The sequence below is a fragment of the Trichosurus vulpecula genome, chromosome 1, assembly GCF_011100635.1.
Source record: "Trichosurus vulpecula isolate mTriVul1 chromosome 1, mTriVul1.pri, whole genome shotgun sequence".
Lineage (NCBI taxonomy): Eukaryota > Metazoa > Chordata > Mammalia > Diprotodontia > Phalangeridae > Trichosurus > Trichosurus vulpecula.
The window spans coordinates 229,284,162-229,298,536 of NC_050573.1; the positions used below are offsets into that span (position 1 = coordinate 229,284,162).

Below are 14,375 nucleotides of genomic sequence, written 5' to 3' on the forward strand. Positions count from 1 at the left end.
CTGGACACCTAAAAATTATATATATATAGATATATAGATAGATACATAGATATGTACTTGGTGAGTGGAATTGAGTTGTTTTGATACAAAATGAGTAACCAAAATAGCCAGTTGCTGTTGTAGCATGAGAAATTAGAAAGGTATTGAACTTTACATTAGTTTCTGGAGCAAAATTCTCATTTCTAGGGACCATGATAATTTTGAGCCTTAGAGGAAGCAAACATATATTTTATTTGTTGATTTAGCTTAAAGTATTTGAAGAGGAGCTAAGTATATTTTTGATAATACTATTCTTAACAAAAGTTAAAGGTTCTTTTTTCAGTTATTTATCTGCATTCCTCTTATTAATATGTTAACAGCTGCTCTGTGCCCTGCCTTGATGAAAGTTCCATTCTGTTATTTTAGCTTCTTCATATTGACAAAAGAAGAGAATATCTTTACCAGCTTCAGGAGTTTTTAGTAACGGATAATAGCAGAAATTGGCGCTTTCGAGCTGAACTGGCTGAGTATGTTATACTTTTTGCTACATTTTACATTGGAGGTTTGGTTTGCTTTTGAGATAAAAGATTATGGATGTGCTTGCTTTGTTATCTAGATCTGTGGAGTTAATTGTTAAGTTATAAACTCACTTCATACTTTAAATACTTTCAGAGGAAAGTTTTAGTATAAAATTAGAAATCAAAAAGTCTTCAGTTCTGATCCAAGCTTTGCTTCAAGACCCCATTGTCAGCATTTATTAAGCACCTACACTATCAAGTGCTGTGCTAAACACTGGAGATCCAGAGAAAGGCACAAAAACAATCCCTGCCCTCAAGGAGCTCACATTCCAGTATGGGAGACAGGTATGGACCAACAAGATAAATGAAGGATGAACTAGAGATGATCCTAGAGGATAGACACTGAGGTGAAGCAAATTGTTAGAGGAGCCTTCCAGGCACTAGTAAACCTGGCTTTCAGTGGATTTTACAACACACTCTTATCGTATTAGGCTCTTGAGTGACGTATATAGTTATAGTAAAACTTTCGACCTCTGGGGATGAACATTAAAACTTATATATACACATTGCCACTACAGACCTTGACTTCAGATATTGAATACACAAAAACTGCTGCTACAGCTGTTGCCCTGGGAGCTAAAGTTGTTGCTACTTGTTGCTGCCAGGAGATCTAAAATTCCTGCTGCTGTTGATCCCTGAGGAAATTCATGCCTTCAGGACTCCCACCTCAGCTTCTCGGGACCTTCTACCTCAGAGAGTTAGCTCACATATTAATTGGGTTCAAGGAGGATTCAGAAAGCTGTCTGTGAATGCTGTCTCCTTACTCATCCTGTTTCCTGTGGGTTAGAGGCATTATTGTATACCTAGAAATCCCTAACAACTTTCTTGTAATTATACTTGTGAACATATCAGAACCACCTTTCCTTGGACTCCTTTACTTCCTCATTAAATTTAGAGTTTTTAGTTAATATGGTATGGAAGTGTAGTGTTTTATAGTATCTCAGAGGGCTGCTAAGGGTATATATTTGGAGAAAAGTGTTTCATAGTCATAGCTGCCATTTAAGAAATCAAGAACTTGGGAACAGCATAAAGTTTTAAAAATAAGTTACACTGATGCTTTTTGTTTTTATACCATAGTTACTTCTGGTTATGTAATCTCTCCTCCTCTCCCTCCTTCCATGATTCATTCCTTCTCTCCCCCCTCCCCCTATGAAAAAGGGAAACAGTTAAACAGAAATTGAAAAGGTGTAGTAATAACTACATCTGACAGTGTGAACAACATTCACCCTTTTTTATCCTCCTGCCTCTGCCAGGAGTAGGCTAGCATGTTTTATTGTCTGTTCTGTAGGACCATTTATGGGTTTTCAGTTGTTTAAGAGTTCACCTTCCTTTTAGTGATCTTTTTCATTTACACTATTTTTAATCATTGTGTATATTCTTCTTATTCTCATCACTTCATATACATTGTCCAAGGTTTCTCTCAATTCCTTTTATTTATCATTTCTTGCTGAAGTTGCATAAAGTTTTAATGGGACCTCTGTGGTTGCATAAAATGCTGCTATTACTTGCCCTGCCCCCATCTTAAACTGAATGAACAAACAATCCCTTCCAATCATGAGGGACAAAAGGAGAAACCGAGTTGATCAATTAGGAAGTGAATGGCCCTGGAGATTCTACTCATTCCATAAGGTATAATCAAGTTACCAGCGAATGCATCCTAAACACTCCCTTTACATTTCATACTTCCCTCCATTGAGAAGGGTTGATCTAAGTAGTCAGGGACCAAATTGGGTCTTGTCTAGTGGATCCAGTTTATTACAGGCAACTTATGTCCCCTGAAAATAACTGGAATTAAGAAAAAATAATTTGCTGAGTGCCACCTGTTCCATTTTTTTAACCTATAACTATCAGCAATTCTGTAACCATTGTAGAAATTAATTTCTACAGGAATCAGACTTAAGGAAGTTAAAGGATTTGGCCATGGTCACATAGGCAGGAAGCATCAGACTAACGATTTGAATCTGTGTTCATCTCCAACTCTAAGACACTCTTCACTGCAACATCCTGCCTCCCCCTTAAATCAGTCCACCAGGAAGCTTGCTACATATGATAGGCACTAGGAGTTCCAGTCCAAGAAAATTCTGATAGATTTAGGTAGTTTGATATACGTTAATCATGATTTCGTATTGTGGTTTCCCAGCTAGTTGATAAAGATTGTTCATTAATACCGGTATTCAATAGTAGAACACAATTTATTAAAATGGGGAAAAATATTTTCAGTTTTGATAATGGTCACCATCTATTCCATAAATTTAAAAAAATAATAGTCATGACTTTCGTCAAATTAAACGTCTCTTTTGCTTATGATGAGGATCCATAATAAAAAAGTAAGTTTTTAAGTTAAAGAATTTTTATTCATTCATTAGTTGTTCTTTTGACACTATTCATTTTTTTAGGCAGCTGATTTTACTTCTAGATTTATACAGTCCCAGAGATGTATATGATTACTTACGGCCAATTGCTCTGAATCTATGTGCAGACAAAGTTTCTTCTGTTCGTTGGATTTCCTACAAGTTGGTATGTTCTGAACTTTTAAATTTGGGATGAGGAAACTGTAAATAAGTAGCAATGTAGAAATTCTGCGTTCTTTCTCCAATTTTACATTCCTAGGTTAGTGAAATGGTAAAGAAACTGAACACGGCTACACCATCCACGTTTGGAGTGGACCTTATAAACGAACTTGTGGAAAATTTCGGTAGATGCCCCAAGTGGTCTGGTCGGCAGACGTTTGTCTTTGTCTGCCAGGTGAGCGAGGGATCTTCTTTATCTGCTTTTTGCCTGTCCTTTTATGGTAAAATTTTCTCCTTCTCTACCTCCTCTATTCTGAATAAGCAGTATTTTCACGTTCTGTTCCTTTCAGCAACATGGGTTCTGAGTGACCCACCTAATCACAGAAATAATCCCTGTAGCAGAAACAGTTCCAATAATGGCCAGTATCCTCTTGTCATCTATTGGCATGGGAGGTGAGGGTTGGCAGCCGATCTTTGTTGCTGCAGGTAGCCCTAAGATTTCCTGAAAATTCGAGTCCCCTAAAAATGTTCTTAGGGGAAAAATTTTGCAGGATTTGTTTTAAAGTTATTGCAGTTTCTCCATTGAGGCAATGTTTTCCAAGTATACTGTGATTTGAATGTAAAATGGGAAGCACTTTTAAAAAGATAGGTCTAAAAGATACAACAAAATTTTATGGACCAACACTACAACTTGTCATGCTCTCAATTCTTAATTTATCCAGAAATCTAAAATAGTACTTTTTTCTTACCAGACTGTCATTGAGGATGACTGCCTTCCTATGGACCAGTTTGCTGTGCATCTGATGCCACATTTGTTAAATTTAGCAAATGATAGTGTTCCAAATGTTCGAGTACTACTTGCAAAAACATTAAGACAAACTCTCTTAGAAAAAGGTTAGTGGTGATGATGGTGGGTTTTTTTCATATTTTGCATAATTATTTAAGTAAGTGACTTTCAAGAAGCAGTCGAGTCAACAAGCATTAATTAGGTGTCTGCTATGTATGGGCCACTGTGCTAAGCGCTAGTGATACAAAAGTAGGCCAAACAGAACAAACAGTCCTGCCCTCAAGGAGTTCACAATCTAGTGGGAAAGACAGTATGCAAACATTATTTACAAATAAGATATATAAAAGGGTAAATTGAAGACAATCTTAAAAGGAAGGTACTGGGATTAAGGCAATCAGGAAAGGCGTCTTGCGAAAAGTAGGACTTTAGATGAGACTTGAAGGAAAGCAGGAAAGCCAGGAGGTGGAGATGAGGAGGGAAAGAATTTCAGGCATAAAGGACAGCCAATTAAAAATGCCTTGAATTTAGAGAAGGAGTACTGTGTGCTGAGGACAACAAAATTCTTCTCTATTCTTAATAAGCAGTATTTTCACTGGATTTCAAGCTTATGTGGAAAGAAGGAAGAGTAAGGTTTAAGAAGAAGGTAAGAAAGAAAAGTAGAAAGGGGCCAGGTTATGGAGAGTTTTAAAAGCCAAACAAAGGCTTTATATTTGATCCTGGAGGCAGCTGGTGTCCACTGGAATTGATTAGTTGGGGGGTGAGGGGAGCAGAGAGAGTTGTGACACAGTCAGACTTTTGACAACTGAATAGAATAGGGAGAACCTTGAGACAGGAAGACCAACCAGCAGACTATTGCACTAGTCAAGGCATGAGGATCTGCACCAAGGTGGTGGGAGTGTCCAGAGAGAAGGTGTACACCAAAGCTATTAGATACAGTGAACAGAATTGGAATTTGGCAGGTGATTATGGGGGGAGGGGAGGGGAGCGTGAGGAATTGAGGGTGACATCTAGGTAGTAAGTCTGGGTGACCCAGGGCAGTACTCTTGACATTTAGGAAGAGGGGAGGGTTTAGGGGAAAGATAATAAGTTCAATTTTGGACACGTTTAGAATGGTATTGAATGTTGTCCTTGTCACGAATATACTTCTGTATGCAAAACTTGTGGCACAGGCCCATTTAGCGTGGCAACTTGTTCTTTTTGTCCTATTTTCCTTTATATGTCAGTTCAATTCAACAAATACTGAATTTTCTGTTTTCTTTCTGCCTGAAGATAATTGCTTCATGTCCACTCAATAATTATAATTTAATCATGGAGAAATGCAAAATCTGCATCCTAAAGAAGTGCTCTATTAAAAATAGAGTAGCAGTTTCTGACTTTATTCTCCAGCTGAAGTAGTCACCTTATTTTTTCAGGCTTAACTTACTTTTACTGTCCTCAGCAATGGATATTCTTATGGATCCCAACAGCAAGAAATAGAGATTGAGAGATTGTACATTGGCCATAGTCTTCTGTGAAAAGATGTGTGGTTATTGGTCAAAGGTGGTCACTTGGTGAAAGGGGAGGACTAGGGAATATATAGTCCTGGAATAGTCTCCAAAATACATACACTTTGCCATTAGCATGCTCACTGTCATTTTGGTCATTCAAGCATATATGTGCTTACATTATCTTGGTCAAGATGGTAATATTTGTGCTTTAATCAGATATTTTAAGGTCAGGAACTGATATTTTCTTTTTTAAACTTAATACTTTTAATTTTCAGCATTGATTTTCACAAGAGTTTGAATTACAAATTTTCTCCCCATTTCTATCCTCCCCCCAACTCCCAAGATGGCATATATTCTGGTTGCCCCATTCCCCATTCAGACCCCCCCCATCCCCTTTTCCCTTACTTTCTTGTAGGGCAAGATAAATTTCTATGCCCCATTTCCTGTATATCTTATTTCCTAGTTGCATGCAAAAACTTTTTTTGAGCATCTGTTTTTAAAACTTTGAGTTCCAAATTCTCTCCCTACTTCCCTCCCCATCCACCCTCCCTAAGAAGGCAAGCAATTCAACATAGGCCACATGTGCATCATTATGTAAAACCCTTCCACAGTGCTTATATTGTGAAAGACTAACTGTATTTTGCTCCTTCCTGTCCTATCCCCCTTTATTCAATTTTCTCCCTTGACCCCGTCCCTTTTCGAAAGTGTTTGCTTTTGATTACCTCCTCCCCCATCTGCCCTCCCTTCTATCGTCCCCCCTTTTTTATCTCCTCTTTTCCTGTGGGGTAAGATACCCAATTGAGTGTGTGTGTTATTCCCTCCTCAGGCCAAATCCAGTGAGAGCAACATTCACTCATTCCTCCTCACCTGCCTCCTCTTCCCTTCCTACAGAATTGCCTTTTCTTGCCACTTTTAGGCGAGATAACTTACCCCATTCTATCTCTCCCTTTCTCCCTCTCTCAATATATTCCTCTCTTATCCCTTGATTTTTTTTTAGATATCATCCTTTCATATTCAACTCATCCTGTGCCCGCCCTCTCTCTCTCTCTCTCTCTCTCTCTCTCTGTATATATATGTATGTATGTATATATGTGTGTGTATATATGTATGTATGTATGTAAGTATATTCCCTTCAGCTACCCTAATACTGAGGTTTCATGAATTATACACATCATCTTTCCATGTAGGATGTAAACAAAACAGAGGAACTGATGTTTTCATCTTCCATAGTACCTAACACAGTGCCTTCTACAAGATTAGAATTCAATAAATAATCTGAAGAGTGCAGATGAAAACAGTGTTTATTTTTCTGTGCTTGATATTCATACAACCAGATGTAATTATTTTCATTAAACAGTAAAGAAGAAATAAAGGTATTTTATTATCCTTTTGAGGACTTTAAAATAGTGTTTCTTGTCTGTTGAGGTAGACATAGACTATTCCTGCACTTCTCATACAGCTGCAGGGAGGAACTCATCTCTTTTAAGGCTCGCTATATTAGGTCCAAAATAAGGAGAACTATGAATATTCACTGAATATCCTATGAAGGAAGCAACAAAAAGACTCTTCTGTCATTTACCATGCTAAATTATGTCTTTAAAACGCTTTTCACAATAATTGGAATATATCTAATCCACTGGTATAACTTGGTTTCAAATAATAGTAAAGAAGTATACATTTATCAGACTGATCACTTTAAATAATGGTAAAAAAAAAAATTTCTTCTCCAAATTTCCAGGTTATTTTGACAGTTTTCACATGATACCAGTTTAGAGTTAGTATGGCAAGGAGAGGGATAGAGTTCTGGGCTTGGAGGCAAGAAGACCGAAGTTCAGCAGTCAGCTCTGATACTAGCTAGATGACTCCTGCACAAGTCACTCAAACGTTATATTGAGGCAACCCCTGGAAACTTAGTACAGAAGTCACAGAGAGGTTGTGATTGACACAAAAATCACAGGTGCTTGGCATAGTCACATAATAGACCAGTTTAGAATTCATCAGAGAGACTTTATCCCAGAATTTCAGAGCTGGAAGTGTCCTCAGGAGCCATCTAGTTCAAACCATATATCTGAAATGGAACCCTTCTTCCACTACATCTAACAAGTGATTGTCAAACTTGAAGACTTTCAGTGAAAGGACTGACACCTGGTTTTTATCTTAATCAGCTCCCATATTTTAGTGGTAACTGCATCAGATTTTTTAAAAAACATTTTTAGTTTATTCCTTTTTGCCTTTACCTCCTCTACTTTTCCTAGCACATCTGAACCCTTCTCTCCCCTCCGCCACTCCCCTCCAGAGAGCCATCTTGTATAACAAGAAAAAAGTGGGGGGGGGGGTGCGGAATAGCAAATTAACTAGTACATAGAAAGTCTGATATTATCTGTGGTGTTTCAAACCCACATCCCCCACCTTTGAAAAGAAGAGGAGGGAGGTACCTTTTCTTACCTCTTTTTAGGGCCAGGCTTGGTCATAATAATTGCTCAAATTCAGTTTTAGTGGTTCTAGTGCTGTTCTCTCCATTTACAATGCTGTAATCATGGTGCTCGTTCTTTCCTTGCTTCTGCGTTCTTCATTTTGCCTCAGTTCATGTGACTCTTCCCATGCCTGTCCTTAGTATCCATATGTCCCATTTCTTTCAGTGCAGTCATATTCTACTATATTCATGTGCCACAACTTGTTCAACCATTTCTTAAGTGATGGGCATTGACTTTGTTTCCAGATCTTTGCTACTGCAGAAAGTGTTGCTCCAAGTATTTTGGTGTATGTAGGGCTTTTGTTATCACCATTGACTTTTACTAGGAGTAAATGCCTTGTAAAAGAATGAATCTCTTTATTATTGAGTCACTTATACAAGTTTTCCAAGTTTACATTTGAAAAACATTAAATGTTGTTGCACTTATTTTGTTTTCATTTGCAGAGTATTTCTTAAATTCTGCTAACTCTCATCAGGAAGCTGTGGAACAAACTATTATGGCTCTTCAGATGGATAGTGACAGTGATGTCAAGTATTTTGCAAGCATTCACCCTTCCAGTAACAAAATTGCTGAAGATGCTATGAGTACAGCTTCTTCAACTTATTAAAGAGCCCGAGTCTCATTGTCTCTTCTGCTTAAACTCCACAAGTGCTCCTCACATGGATGATCTGGGACAGCCTTTTCTGAAGGAGGAAAGATCTCCCTCTCTTGCCAGACCTAACTACAGGTGCCAGTTACCTCCACCTGACGCCAGGGATCTTAAGAGTCAAGAGAAAGTGTGGTAAACTAGCTCATCTTGACTTTAGGAAATACTAATTTCTCAGAGGATTATACTTGTCACCGAAGCCTTAAATCCTTCTGTCTTCCTGAATGAATGAAACTTGAATTGGCAGAGCATTTTGGAAGGGATAACAGTCCCAAAACCTGCATTGTTTTCTCCTTGGGAGTTAACTTAGCAAGTTTTACTTTAGCAACCAGTAGATGAAATTCTCTTAGCCAGAAAGGCAGATGTGTTGTAACAGGATGTAAAAGAGGCCTCCAGTATTAGCTCTAAATGTTTTTATCCAGGCAAGGACCTGATTAGGGTGCTGTGGCTTGCTGCCTGGCCCCATCCTGAGTAAGTGTGAATAGTTTTTGATGTGTGTAAATTGGGAAAATAGAAATGTTTGGATTTCTCTTAAGGGCTTGATGCTAACACTAAACTAGAATCTGATTTTAACTCTTCAGTGCAGCATATTGCTGTATCCATTAGCAGAAACCTTTGCTGAATACGTATGTCCTATTTTTTTTCATGCTGGTCATGACCTGAAGGAAATTTATTAGCACGTGTACTATATGTCAGGTATTTTTAACTGGATCATGATCAGCTCTGAGGTGCAGCTTTGTTCTTCCCATACTGTACATACCTGTGACCACTCTGGGGAGCACCGCAGTCTTTAATCATGTTGTTTAAAACTGTTGTTGTGACACAAGTTGTTCTCCACTTGTCCAAATAAAATTTATTAATAAGATGTACATACTCTTGGCTGGTTTTAGACACTTGGAAATAAATGTGATTGATGATCTGTATTTTTGATTTAGTACAATATGGGGTACTAGATTAATTAAAACCTTATTTGCCTTAAGTAGTTTAGTATTTTCTCCAAAGCTCTAAAATTTTATCTGAAGAGATAGTCTTTGTCCTTTAGTATTTCTGGCAGGCCAGCAGTGGGCATCACTGGAACCTTAACCCCTCTACACCAGACTGCAGGTAGTCCTCAAGATCAAAGAGAAAAATCAAGAGGTGTCACAGGTGCCTTTGTTTACGATTTTGGGGAACTCAGATTGGGAGGGTCAGGTTCTGGATTCTGTTAAATATGATAGCTACAGGAAATGCTAGGGTGGAATGGAAACAGACAAAACAAATCCTCTGGGTTTGCCCAATTACTAATCCACACAGATGGAATGGCGAAAGGTCCCCCAAACAGTTTGGAGATATATACAGGGAAAGGAGTATAGACATTTTCTGTGTTTAAGGAGTATTTAAGGAGCATTTAGCTATGCCACTTAACTCTGCTATGCTAGCTAACCTACAGCTAACATCCCAGCAATTAATTATATACCCTAGGGTCCATCTACTAACCTGTCTTCCCTCATTTTGAATTTTCAATCCAACCATTTACTAGTGACATCTGATTAATTTCGTAGAGCTTATTTATTGGTGTATTGTTAATTTTCCTGCTTATAAGGCAAAACAGTGTATGATACACTTTTCCCCAAAATTCTTAGTTCTTTAAAAGCCATACAAAGCAGCAACAATTCCTTTGTATAAAAAGGCAGAGAGAAATTACATCCCCAAGGTAACATCATTATTCTCAGTACCACATTAATCCAACATTTATTAAGCCCCTACTATGTAGGCCTAGTGCTAAGCATGGAATACATGGTGCTGCCTGTAAGGTGCTCACAGTCTTGTGGGGAGACAACATGCAAATGTTTCGAAACAAGGGGAAAGGGAGAAAGTGAGAAAGGTCTCCTACACTCTGAGGTTAAGGTGGAGTTGAGGAGAGAAAGCTTAAAACTCGTGCTTCCAATCCTGGGCTGTTAACTATTGACCATCTATAAAAGTAAAGAATTGCTAAATTTTTCTTTTGCTGTTTTTAGGCTGCTTATGGTATTGTTGTAGGAAACATCTTGAAATAAATACAGATTCTAAAGGACCTTCAGCTAAAGCAATACAATAAATACTTCAGTGGTCTGCTAAATAATTGAGAGGCAACATATATGGAAAGAACAATCATTTGGAATTAAGAACCCCTGGGTTCAAATCAGACTTTACTTAAGTTACTTATTATTTTGGGCAAGTCCATTTCTCTCAGCCTTGTCTTTTTCTTCTGTAAAGTGAGATGGAGAGGATTGGAATAGATCTTTTAAGATGTCTTCCAGCTCTAAATCTATGAATTTTAAGTGTCTCATCAACTTGAAACGAGAGGTTTTTAAAAGGACAATCTCTTAATAATTAGTCACATGTGCCCCAAAGACTAGTCTAGATATAACTTGCTCTACTTTTTTCAGGCATGTTATGGGGAAGCAGGAGCTGAGCTGAACATGAGGAACAGGAGCTGAACTCCTGAAGACAGCAAAGGGTTCTGGAACCGAATGTAGCCTCTGATCAGTCTGGATCAGTTTAGGCAAGAAAATTTTGGCTTCCAGCAGCAGCAGCAGCAGCAAGAGGCTGGGTGGTGAAGAGAGATAAGGTAGAAAAAATGAAAACACATTCCTCATGGACTATCATGAGGGAAAAAGGAAGGAAGAAAAAAAAGCATAGCAAATTTATTTGTACTTACCCTATCTCAATATAAACCTGAGAGAGAGTAGAAGTGATTACAGTTATTGCTATCTGCTTTCTTTAATCTGAGCAATTTTAGACATTGATCTTTTTACATTCCTGAATGCCCCAGGGACCAGTCTTGAGATTATTTTTTAAATTTCTGAAGTCATTCATTCAGCTGTCACTCAGAAAGATCATTTATGTCAGTTTAGAAAATTCTGACAGCTCCATAAAACTTTAGTTAACACTTCCTCTAGTTCAAGTCATAAGGGTAATTGTGCAAACATGAAAAGCTGTCTGCCGTTTTATAAAAACTTAGCAGTCTTGAAATGTTATGGTATTAATATTCTGAACAACTTTCTGAACTGCCTAGTTTCTGGGCAAAGTGAGGGGACCTTCATATACACTAGAGTACTCACTTGGAATCTCAGAGGCACTGCAGAGTACAGCTTTCAGGGCTTTTGCTATATTAACAAAGTATCTTTGAGAACATAGGGTACTTCAGGTAAATCTTCCATTTTGCAAAACTTGGCCCTATACTGTTCCAAGAATGTATGGCATCTAAGGCAGCAGGCTTTTTTGGCACACAGAGGATCCTAGGAGCAAACGCATGTGACAGCTGCACCCTTAGGGAATGGAGGGGATGACAGGGATTTAACTGACCAGGTCCAGGAAAAACTGACGCTACTTGAGCACTGAAACGTGGCAGAACATTGCCATGTAGGGTAATGCTCTCAAACAGCAAGATACACAGTATATAGTGGGAGAGGAGTTGGGACAGGGAATTGGAAGAAACCATTCCAGCTCAAAAATGATTTCTAAAAATCAGTAACTGGCTGACTCAAACTAAGGAAAATGAGAGTTCTTTCCTCAGCTATAACCTCAAGAAAACAAGGCTGTTGAACTTGTACTCTAGCACTGAGCTTCTAAAACTGTGGGTCACAACCCCATATGGTTGTTCTAGCAGATGCTGCACTGTCATACCCAGTTCTTAAAGAGGTCCAGCCAGGCACTAGAAGCATTTTTTTTCCCCACCAAGACTAGACAGCTTTCTCAAGGTAGAGAGTGAACTGAAAATAGCATCAACCAAAGTGAGGAGTACTATAGGGTGGAGGCTTTGCCAACTAATGGGGTCTTAAACCAGGCTTTCAATATGGACAGACCAAACCTGCCCTGCTAAGCCTTCCTTCTTCCCCCACCTTCTTGTCTCTGAAGCTGGTTGCCTTCTTCATTGGTGTTTAGGTTTCAGGTTTTGTTGCTAAGGAAATAATTCTTTTGTACTAAAACCGTGAAAGACTAGATAAAAAGGGTGGGGCAGGGCTCTATTCACAAATATTCCCTCATACAATCAATTTGTGATTCTTTTTGAATGACTAAGCCCCTTCTCACCACTACTAAAAGCTCCCAAGTGAGCATAAGCTCAGCTCCTCCAAAACCCAGAAATGTTGATTAGGGAGCTGGGGGCTAGAGGTGCCAGGCACATTGATTTTTCAGCATAAGACATTGAAGTTTAGAGGAAAAGGGAAGAAATGCTGGATGTGGCTCAATTCAAATTAAACTGAGCAACATGAAATGACAAAACATATCCCATCTTTATAAAGGTCCTTGTGAGGTTCCATGTACTAAGTGCACCACAGGAGCAAGAAATGGGCTTCATATTTCATGCTGATTCCATAATCCTTCTGACTTAAAGCTACGGGCAGCCTAGCCTATATTGCCCTCCCCCCCCTTCTTTGGATTATCCTTAGCTGAATGGAGGGGATGGTGTACGAAGAAAGCACAGAGAATCAGGATATTCAGTCCTCATCTCCAGACATATCAAATTCCCCCAAGCCTCATCTGTAAGAGACCCGGGCTGTTGATATTGATCAAAGGTAGGTATATCATTCTTCCAGGGTTTCTTGGTTGGTCTCTTCTGCCCATGCCTATCAACAATTGTGCCACCTTAGATATCTCACTGCTTGTTTGGGGCTTTGAACACAGTTGGAAAATAGGGAGACAATCAAATATTAAAAATTCAGTTCCTATAAACTAAAAAGATCAACGAAGGTACAGGTTATAGTTAACTGGAGCAGGCTTTGCTCTCTTCCTGCCCCTAGGTGGGCCTATACATATGGATGCTAAAGACAAAGGCAACCTGCAAATAGCTTAGGAATCCTCAAACACAGGTCTAATCACATCATTCCCTTACTCAAAAATCATAGGTGAGGCTCTCCTTTCACCCCAGACTGATTTCCTATTCCTCTGTACTTGCTACATTCCAGCCAAACTGTCCCATCCCATCTCACCTTGGCACTCCCCATATGTAGATCACATTTCCTCCAAGACCCAGCTCACTGACATGCTAGGTCCTATGTGCTTTCATGATGCCCTTTGTGTTATCTGCCTGCTCAAATTATATTGTATTACTAATCATGGGTGCACATATCCCCTCTCTTCCCCCCCCCCACAAAAATAGTAAGGTTCTTAAAGATAGAAGAATTGACTATTGCTTTGTATCCTAGAGCTGTGAACACAGATGCTTATTTATTAGTCATAAAAAAAAACATTCAGCAGAAATAGATTACTGCAAGTTATCACCCTGTATTCAAAAATTAAGTGGGGTATGTGATACTGTGCATAGGTCGGAAGAACACTCCATTCTACATGGTGTATCATCAATTCCATTTTCAACTAGTGAACTTGTTTAAGGACAAAGTAAAATAATCTGCACCATCACTTAGTTCTAATGTAATTGTCTTTTACCCAAGTTAATCCTTCACATATGCTGGTTAGAATCACTGACCCCACAGCTTTTCTTCCCGTCTGTCAGGAGACCCAGGCATTTGCCCAGCCTAGCAAGAGCTGGAAGGCACATCAGTTAACCTCAATTGCCCTGCTTTCCCCCCCTCCAAAAAAATAAAAAAAGTTGGAAAGCAGAAAGAATCAAAACTAGGACTCATTTCCCAGGGGAAGAAAAATCCTCAATTGCCTTTATGTGGTTTGAACAACAGAACAAGGCACCAAACTTTCCAATTGTTCTGTGTGTGTAACAAAGCGAGAAACAGCTTTCTCATTACTACCTGCTGGACAAAAATGAAACAAAATCAACCAAAACTCCCCAGAGAAAGAGGAAGTATTTTCAGTCAGTCACAACTGGGGTCAGTTCTATGTATTTCCCCACTTATTTGCTCAAGAACTATGTAACATTACAGTTGTTTCAAAGATGACTATCTTAGCAGGAAGAAAAACTATTTGTATCCTTCATGTT

The 14,375-nt window shown here is 38.8% G+C and overlaps 1 protein-coding gene across 4 annotated transcripts in view; it reads left to right on the plus strand.

Annotated features, from left to right (window-relative positions):
* The window catches only part of PPP4R1 (protein phosphatase 4 regulatory subunit 1), a 79,374-nt gene extending 69,990 nt beyond the window's left edge, over positions 1-9,384 (plus strand). For all 4 annotated transcript variants that reach the window (XM_036760116.1, XM_036760124.1, XM_036760133.1 and 1 more), the window contains 5 exons: positions 406-506; positions 2,954-3,074; positions 3,168-3,302; positions 3,820-3,961; positions 8,259-9,384. In XM_036760116.1, coding sequence (XP_036616011.1) covers positions 406-506; positions 2,954-3,074; positions 3,168-3,302; positions 3,820-3,961; positions 8,259-8,422 — 663 coding nt within the window. In that variant the 3' untranslated portion in view covers positions 8,423-9,384. The remainder of the gene's footprint in view (positions 1-405; positions 507-2,953; positions 3,075-3,167; positions 3,303-3,819; positions 3,962-8,258) is intronic.
* The last annotated feature ends 4,991 nt before the right edge of the window (positions 9,385-14,375 follow it).